Source organism: Embiotoca jacksoni, unplaced genomic scaffold, assembly GCF_022577435.1.
Source record: "Embiotoca jacksoni isolate LCO1_2020_lvr unplaced genomic scaffold, fEmbJac1.0.p SCAF_3, whole genome shotgun sequence".
In the NCBI taxonomy this organism is placed as follows: domain Eukaryota; kingdom Metazoa; phylum Chordata; class Actinopteri; family Embiotocidae; genus Embiotoca; species Embiotoca jacksoni.
Window position 1 is genome coordinate 17,790,732 of NW_027185381.1, and position 9,819 is coordinate 17,800,550.

General features: G+C 42.9%; 1 protein-coding gene across 1 annotated transcript; it reads left to right on the plus strand.

Moving 5' to 3' along the window:
• The first annotated feature begins 1,302 nt into the window (after window positions 1-1,302).
• LOC138206581 (uncharacterized) lies at window positions 1,303-8,810 on the plus strand. Its single transcript, XM_069163382.1, has 2 exons — window positions 1,303-6,527; window positions 7,592-8,810. The coding sequence occupies exons 1-2, from the start codon at window positions 1,346-1,348 to the stop codon at window positions 8,299-8,301; spliced, it is 5,892 nt and encodes a 1,963-aa protein (XP_069019483.1). The 5' UTR covers window positions 1,303-1,345; the 3' UTR covers window positions 8,302-8,810.
• Window positions 8,811-9,819: the final 1,009 nt, after the last annotated feature.

Consider the following 9,819-nt stretch of genomic DNA (forward strand, 5'->3'; position numbering starts at 1 on the left):
GCAGGCCAGTGATGTGCTATCTTTCCATTTTAAATCGTTTTTATTTCTAACCTGATGCTCCCAACATTCCTCTCACCAAACAAATGGTTTCCTTCGTCAGTATTAAACGACAGCTGAGAACTCTCTCCGCCCGTGAACGAGAGAACAAAACTGCCCAAGGGTCATGTTTATATTTCAGTCTAAAAATAAGACAAATCAAGTGGTTGAACGAGCATTAAAAATGGACAAATATCTGAGACATCAAACGCTGCCATTACATGCTATCACTCATATCTCATATCCTGTGGTGGAACTGACATTTACACCCGCGGTCTGAGAAACTAAAGCCTCATTATCTAAACTCCCTGCCAAGCAGATGCCTCATTTAGTTCATGTGACTGTGTTTGCTCTCCTTCTATTTTTTTTGGACTATATGTAGACAAAACGAATTAGCCGACAGCCCGACTCTTACATGAACAGTCTGTACACAGTGAGATGAGCTTCTCCACCCAAAAATTGCCTCACCAATTCATAACACTTGCTGAGGATTAGTCCAGTCTGAATAGAGTCAATATTACATGAAATATTTCTCTTTTCTGGCTCTGAATCAAGTGGCCGTCTTGGATAAACCTGACATTCCAGACTTTTATGACTCGGAAGCTTAACTAATCCACCCATATTACTGTAAAATGAAATGTGTCCTTACAAATCTGAGTGACAATCTCTTGGCTCCAGCTCAGTAGCCAATATTGTTGCTTCAAATTGCATATTTTGACCTGTCACATCTGTCACTCACATGTTTGTGGACCCACGAACAGGAAGTTCGGAAGGCGCCTGCCAAAGCAACTGTGACACACATGCATATGCAAGTCTGTGATCCATTTATTATTACAGCATGGAGTGAGAATGCATTACAAATGGTCCTCATTAAGTGATGTGACTAGAATGAGGATAAATTGGAATGTAATAATAGGATTCCAATAAGACAAATGCTTTTTGAAGCTCTCATGATTTGTAGTATTTTGTTACTGATTTAATTGCTAAACTTAATTCTGCTTACATTATGAAGTAAAAATATTTGACCATTTCCTCACGCTTCATTTTTATCATCCACCATCTCACTGACAACATCTATTGAGGAGAACATCCGCACAATCCTCCTCCCACATTTTTTTTTACCTGTTTCCCTCTCAAAGCGTCTCACAGATTCACTTTCCACTGCACAGCTTCATCAGGTCCCCCTCCCTCCTCTTCTCCCTCCCACCTTACCTCCCCCTCTCACTGTCACTGCGCTCCTCCAACTGCGAGGTGGGTCTATTTTACACTCTCTCCCTCCTCTCCCTTCACTCATTACTCTGAGGACGCGATGAGGTTAACAGCACTGAGCGTCTGCCGGACCCTGCTGGCCTTGTCAAGTCTCTCTTGGATCACAGCGGACTCTGATGAAGGACTCCTCCTGGGGGATGGAGGATTTGGGCCCTGCGCTGCAACTCTGAGACCTGAGGGGCCGTGCAGACATCATGAGAGCACGTGCCCTTACCTAATCAGTCTGCCGCCGCTGACTGTTCACTTGCCACAACAACTCAAAGAGCTGGAGAAAATCGTGATGGACCTGCAGAAGCTGAAGGACAGCGTGGATCAACTGAGAGAGATGTGCGCAGACTGCACAGTAAGCCAAACTGAGAGAGAGTGTGGAAGGCAAAGAGAAAGAGAGCATGAAAAGCTGAATGAGGATAGACTGGAGGATGAGAGGAACTGGATGAATGAGAAACTTCAAGAGAATGAAAGGGCTTTTAGACAAAAGTGTGAAACAGACAGTGTTAAGATGGAAAAGATTGAAGAAGATGGCAACTCAGAAAAAAGATTGATTCTGGAAGAGAAAGAAAGAAAAAAATGGGAAGCAGAAAGAGAGAGCGATAAAAGAGTCATGAAAGAAAATGAGAAGGAAGAAACTCTGACAGAAGTCGCAAAAAAAGATGGAAAGGCTCAGTCAGAGGGGGCAAAAGCAAAGGACAAACTGAGACAGTCAAAGGTACCAACTGCTGTTGGACATAAGAAAATAGTTGATATATTGAGAGAAAAGGTTGGTGTCCAAAACAACAGGGAGAGAGAGACAGATAGAAATACAGACGATGTAACAAAAGAGAAATCCGAGGGATTTCAAGAGGATAAGTTGGAGAGCGGAAGAGAAAGAAAAACGACCACGAATGTAAAAAATAAAGAGAAACTAGAAGAAAGTGGCCATCAGGTGTGGCATGATAAAACCGAGGAAACAGAGAAAAAGACCCAGACTGAAGCTAGTGATAGAATAAAGATGTCTGAGAACCACGGTGAGCATACAAATAAGGAGCACGTGCAGCACGGGGAGGAAAGGAAAAAGGAAATGGAAAAGGGAACAAAAGTGGAGCGAAATAATGAGAAACCAAAACAGACCGAAAGCATCGGGCACACAGAAAAAGTGAAGAGTATAAAAAAGGGGAGAGTGGAGGAGGAGAGCAGGGCGACGGGAAAGGAGATCAAAACAGATGAAAAAATGGAGACGGTGCAGGGAGACAGGGATGCAGAATTATCATCCAGCAAAGCAATTGAAAGGACAGACTTTGTTTCAATCAGCCCGACTCCTCTCTCTATCATTAGCTTAGCTTCCAGGCCTGACTCCACAGACCTGAACAAAGCTACAATCTTTGAGTCATCTCTTCCATCTCCTCATTCGCCGAGTTCCACTTTAGATTTGATCACAGATGTCAGTCATGAGACAATAGCTGCTTATGTACCAACCCAAAGCACAGGACTCCGAGCAGCTAGCATTTCTGAGCCCCCAAGCCCTCGTGCAGAGTCTGCCACAACAAGCAAAACGGGTGACACCGGACAGCAGAGAACAAGTGTCACCACAAGATTCAACTCTCCATTCAAGGTTAGTATTGGGACAGGCTTCCAGGGTCACGTAAGCTCAACTACGACAACTACCACAGCTCCTCTTCAGAACCTATACATAACTGCATTCACCGGAGCAGCAGATCACAGCCCTTGGACAGCGAAGAAGAACATCAGCTCAAGCACTAAGACTGGCACGAAACCACAGCATTCACCTGGAATTAAGCCTGAAGCAGACCCAAAGCTGAAAAATCCGAAGAATGACTATAAACCTGATCGAGCTCCTCTTCCTGACAAAAAAATAAAACCTGACCAAAAGCAAAAGCCTTCTCACAACAAACCCACAACTGGACAGTCCAAACCTGCCAACATCCCAAAACAAGTCCAAATTTCAAAACCTGATCAAAGAACTCCACCTGGTATTTTAACAACCGATCAACATCTGCAACCCAATCCAATACCTAACCATCACCAAGACCGCACACCTGATCAAAGCAAGTTACGTCCTCAAAAGCCCAAATCCCATCAAAAGTCTGTGGCTCCTGTTCAGAGAACTACATCTCATCAAAGACCTAAACTTGTAAACGCAACCAATTCTGGCAAATATCCTCCAAATGACGGAGACCGTAAGTCCGATGAGGTCCCAGTTATTCATCAAAACTCGAAACCTGAGAGAAAACTGGTTCATCTTCTTAAAATTAACAAGCCTGACCGAAAACAAAAATCTGAGAAAAGGCTAAAAGCTGAAGAAGAAACAAAACCTGATCAAAGGTTTGAACTGAACCAAAGACCCAGATATGTCCAAAAGCCTGAATCTAAAAATGAAACAGATACCGTTACACTAAAACCTAACCAAAAGCCTCTAACTGAATCCACGGAAAACTCTGAGAGAAATCCCTCATTTGAGCCTGAATCTAATCAAGACTCAAGACCTGGACAGAAAACTACATCTGGTCCAGCAAATACACCCCCAGATCTTAAGCCTAAACCCAGACTGGGAATCCCTAAAATTAACCAAAAACCTAAATCTGTCCAAAAGCCTGGATCTAAAAGTGAAACAGCTACCTTGACTCCAAAACCTAACCAAAATCCTCCAAATGAATCCACAGACAAATTGGAGGAAAATCCCTTATTTGAGCCCGAAGCTAATCAAAACTCAACCCCTGGACAGAAAATTAAATCTGATTCAGCAAAAACACCCTCTGATCAAAAGCCTAAAACCAGACTGGAAATTCCTAAAATCAACTCTAAACATAAACCTGTCCAAGAGAATGAATCTAAAAGTGAAACGGATACCTTTACACTAAAACCTAACCAAAATCCTCTAACTGAGTCCATGGAAAATTCTGAGAAAAATCCTGCATTTGAGTCTGAATCTAATCAAGACGTAACACCTGGAAGGAAAACTACATCTGGTCCAGCAAATACACTACCTGATCAAAGGCCTAAACCCAGACCAGGAATCCTTCAAATTATTCCTAAATCTGTCCAAGAGCCTGAATCTAAAAGTGAAACACATTCACTTACACCAAAACCTAACCAAAATCCTCCAAATGAATCCATGGAAAAATCTGAAGAAAATCCTTTATTTGAGCCTGAATCTAACCAAGACACAACCCCTGGACAGAAAATTACATCTGATCCAGCAAAAACACCCTCTGAACAAAAGCTTAAACCCAGACCGGGAATTGCTAAAATCAATCCGAAACCTAAACCTGTCCAAGAGCCTGAATTTAAAAGTGAAACAGCTACCTTTACACCAAAACCTAACCAAAATCCTCCAAATGAATCCATGGAAAAATCTGAAGAAAATCCTTTATTTGAGCCTGAATCTAACCAAGACTCAACACCTGGACAGAAAATTACACCCAATCGGGCTAAAACGCCCCCTGATTTGAAGCCCAAACCCAGACCAGGAATCCCTAAAATTAACCAAAAACCTAAACCTGTCCAGGAGCCTGAATCTAAAAGTGAAACAACTACATTTGCACCAAAACCTAACCAAAATCCTCCAAATGAATCCATGGAAAATTCTGAGGAAAACCCCTCATTGCAGCCTGAATCAGATCAAGACTCATCACCTGGAAGGAAAATTACACCTGATCGGGCTAAAACACCCCCTGATCTGAAGCCCAAACCCAGACCAGGAATCCCTAAAATTAACCAAAAACCTAAACCTGTCCAGGAGCCTGAATCTAAAAGTGAAACAACTACATTTGCACCAAAACCTAACCAAAATCCTCCAAATGAATCCATGGAAAATTCTGAGGAAAACCCCTCATTGCAGCCTGAATCAGATCAAGACTCATCACCTGGAAGGAAAATTACACCTGATCGGGCTAAAACACCCCCTGATCTGAAGCCCAAACCCAGACCAGGAATCCCTAAAATTAACCAAAACCCTAAACCTGTCCAGGAGCCTGAATCTAAAAGTGAAACAACTACATTTGCACCAAAACCGAACCAAATTCCTCCAAATAAATCCCCTGAAAACTCAGAGGAAAATCCTTTATTTGAGCCTGAATCTAATCAAAACTCAACCCCTGGACAGAAAATTACACCCAGTCGAGCTAAAGTACCCCCTGATCAAAGGCCTAAGCCCAGACCGGTAATCCCTAAAAATGACAAAAAACCTAAACCTGGCCAAATGCCTAAACCTAACCAAAAACATCCAAAGCCTGTGACACACTTAAAGGCGAAACCAAATGTAAACCCTAAAACTGGCAAAGCACCACAAACAAATCAGAACCTTAAAACACCCAGGCCTGGCCAAACGCCTAACCTTAACACCAAATCTGTACTTGATAACGTCCCCCAAGCAAAATCCAACAAAACATCCAAACCGAGGCCTCCATCCCGATACAGACCACCAAGTAGACCCACAGTGAAGCCAGGAGCAACACCCGTTCAAAGGCCAAAACCAGCAGTGCAACCAAAGCCAAATCCAAAGACCGAAACACATTTAGATCCTGCTCAAATCAGCTGGACTACTTCAGAGGATGTCCAACACTCTCAGACCGATATGGCACCTACATCTGGTCTTGTAAAACAGATTGCTGAAGTGACTCATTCCCCACGAGACATAGGATTCAGTACCAGCGTGAGGAAAACTATCACTCTGAGTCCAAAGACCTCCAACAGCCTGGAAACCACACCCTCCCCTCACCGTCACACTGAAGACTTCACAGTCAGCCCAAACAGCAGGGTTATGTCTGATCCGAGGCCACAAACAGCCAGTCCACCACCATCGATCCCAATGACAACAAGACCAAACAAAAGCATCAGTGGGATCCTCCCAAGCACCAGGCCAGGATCTACAAAGCCAAATCTAATTCCCAAATCTGACTCCAGTTTACAAGCCAAGACATTTCACAATGTGGAGGACACGGCACCTGCAGCCCTCTCCCCCAGTTCCCAAATTACCTCCACACTTAGCCGTGACTTCAGGTCAACAACCCCTGCCACCTCTGGCCCCGAGCCCCCGGCTGCAGAGTCTTCCACTCCCAGTGCACGAGAGCTGCGTGTGAAAATCAACCAGGTGTCCGCTTTCCTCAATAACAGCCCGAGTGCGAATGGAAGACCACCGTACAGGCATCCAAAGGAGCAGCCCGAGGACACCCGGGGAGGCAGCAGGCCTGACAGGCCTGACAGCAAACTACCGATAACATCTAAAGGCAAGATATATTATTTCACGTCTTGTGTCTGTGTGAATGAATAACCACCTATAGTAGGAAAGTGATTTGCCTCACTGTGCACAAAAAATGTATTTGTATTTTTGTTTAATGAGTCCAAAAAAAGTTGGGTCTTTTCTGCTCAAAATAGGCAATTAAAATTATACAGGGTTTGAAAAGGAAAGAGAAAAGTCACATGCAACTTTATAATTAAAATGATAAATCTTGTTATGATATTACTTCACAATAAATTGGCTGGAAGAAAACCGGGGAGGAACTCGAGCATTAATATTTGTGTGATAAGTAAGAGGACAATGCAATAAACTCTAATGATCCTCATATAAAACAATTACAATATAATAATGTGGGCTGGGATCATCTTTTCATCACACATCATTGCTATTGTTTGTCAAAGAAGGAATCTGCATGTGTGTGCAAAATGTGAGGCTAAAACCACAACTATGCATAAACTAACAGCTTTGAAACATCCATCTGTGGAGCATAGCTTACAGAAGTGAATACAATAAATCAGCCATGTGCTCCGTTTAAATTAAATTAAGACACAGCCTCCAGTAGGAATAAAACTAACAATTGCAACCTTTTACAATCTATTTACGTCATCACTACACTGCATCATATTGCATATCTGTATCTTATTAATTCAAACAGTCAGTATTAAACACTGAAAAGTCTGACTGAAATAAAACTTACACTTACAAAGTTACAAAGAGACTTTGTTTTTGTCTCAAATACAACTATGATTGAAGCTTTGTGTTTTTCGCTGTGGAGAGGTCCACTGTGACAGTCATTAAAGCACCAACTCTTTTTAGGGTGGAAAAGGTAGTTCTGTGTAGTTCTGCACTGACCTGATGCACTTGTGACCTCCTTTCACCACATTTCATGGCTCCACTCCAGCTGCACGGTGATAATCTCACCTGTAAGGTAAAAGCAGGACTTTAGTTTGATTGCTTCTTAAATGAAGCAAGGCTTTTAGTTTCTTTGGAGGATTTTGAGGGAAAGCAAGTGTTCATAATTCCTTGTGAATTTCCTAAATATTTTTGTTATAGTTGCCACAGCGAAGAGAGGCTGCGCAGACTACCTGCTCGCGGGAGAAACAAAAAGCGGAGTGTACCTGGTGACCCCTGACCTCCGCAGCAGAAGCTTCCCGGTGTTTTGTGACATGGAGCACCAAGGCGGAGGATGGACCGTGCTGCAGCGCAGACAGGACGGCAGCGTGAGCTTCAACCGCACCTGGGCGCAGTACCAGTCCGGCTTCGGGGAGCTGAACGGGGGAGAGTTTTGGCTGGGCAACAATATGATCCACCTGCTGACCCGCGACAGGGATATGGTGCTGCGGGTGGACCTCGAGGATTTTGACGGGTTGGCGGAGTATGCGCAGTACGATCTTTTCAGGGTGGCCAGTGAGCGGCTGCGCTACAGACTGACGGTAGGCGGTTACTCAGGTACCGCAGGAGATGCTCTTCGCTTCAGCAAAAGTTACGATCACAACAACAAGGCGTTCACCACCCCGGACAGGGACCACGATCGCTATCCGTCCGGGAACTGCGGGGCCTACTACAGCTCCGGCTGGTGGTTTGACGCCTGCATGGCCTCAAACCTCAACGGCAGATACTATGTGGGAAGATACAAAGGAGTCCGGGATGGCATTTACTGGGGAACGTGGCATAACATATCGACAGAGTATTACCCCACCAACGAGAGGCAGTCTTTTAAAACAGTCAGGATGATGATCAGACCAAAGGGCTTTGCACCATGAGCTGCGACTCCCTCCGCTGCAGGGCATGTAGGAAAGAAAACAAGCATCGACGGTTTAAATAAACCATAAGCTCCTAAAATGCTCCTTACAAGTTTAATAACACCCATTGTACTCTCGACATTGTTCTTATTAGATACTAACACAATGCTGCCGCCTCGTGGCGTTTGATTCTGCAATATTATTTTGTTTACAGGACGAGATGACAATAACTGAGGATGTACATACTGTAGTTACAAAGGTTATGGTCCTGATTATATTGTATCTTGTATAGTCTTTTAATAATAGCATGTTTGTTGAGAGTGGCGTTTCTGAAAGAGTTATTTTTCTATCAGTGAAGATCTGAATCTGACGGGTATGTAGCAAGAGATTTTTTTTTTTTATTACAGTATACTGGAAGGCCAGTTGATAGTCGGTTGACGCTATCTGGGGGGTTTAATATTTTGTTTTGTTTTGTATTTGTTTTTGATGAATAAAGTGAAGTGTAAACCAGAATAATAATAATAAAAAAAATTACCGAATTCAATAGCAAATTGAATTAATTCAATATCATTACAATTGAAACTGCAGATGCCTCTGACGTGATTAAGTATAGATTTACTGAGTTTACCGCAGTGCAGCTTTGGACATGAGGAAAGGCTCCAGACTCAAACTCCCTATAGCCTTTGCGGTGAGGCTTACGTGACGTAATGATGCGTCTTCCTGACATGCCTACTGATTGGACAAAACCAAAAGAGGGGCGGCTCTAGGTTTACGCAAGATTGCACATCCGGTCTGTCAAGTGTGTTAGCGTGACACGGAATCAGAACGGAAGTGAGTAATTTCACTTTCAGTATAAAATCATAAATAACCACAAAGAATACAATATTGTAAAACAAATTGTATGTAAAGGGATAGGTAGGTACTTTGAAATGTGCGGTTAAAGAAAAAAGGTCCAGACTTGATGTGCACCAAAAATGCTGATTTCATTTAAATTAAATCCACTATTAAATTATATCAGCTGATGTGAAAGAAGCTCGCAGCGGGACCTGTTTTACTTTCTCATCTCGATGCCTGGCCTCAAAGAAGGTCCCCGAAGAAATCAGTTGTATCAGCTCTGTGTTTACATGTTACACACACCTAAATCAATGTTTTAACAGAAAACCTGGGGTCTGAGGGCTGGTTCATAAAAAACTAAATAAGGAATTAAGATGGGATTTTCCAAGTATCCTGACTGAAGCCTTAGTTCAGCTTCATGAAAAAGGCACATATGTTAACATGGACATTTATTCTGTGCAGCTAGCCTGCTCCAAACCAGGCTGACAGCCAGGCTATGTGCACATGACGTTTAGGAGTTTGTATGTTGGAGATGCGTTTTGTTCCCTGACCACAGAAGAAAACCATAAAGCATTAAACTGTACACAATGCACAAAGATGAGGATATGAGATTAATGGGGATCCAGATGCTATAAAATTACTATGAAATTGTTATTATTACAGAAAATAAACCAAGCCAATGAAGGTTTGGGTAAAAAAAAGAAA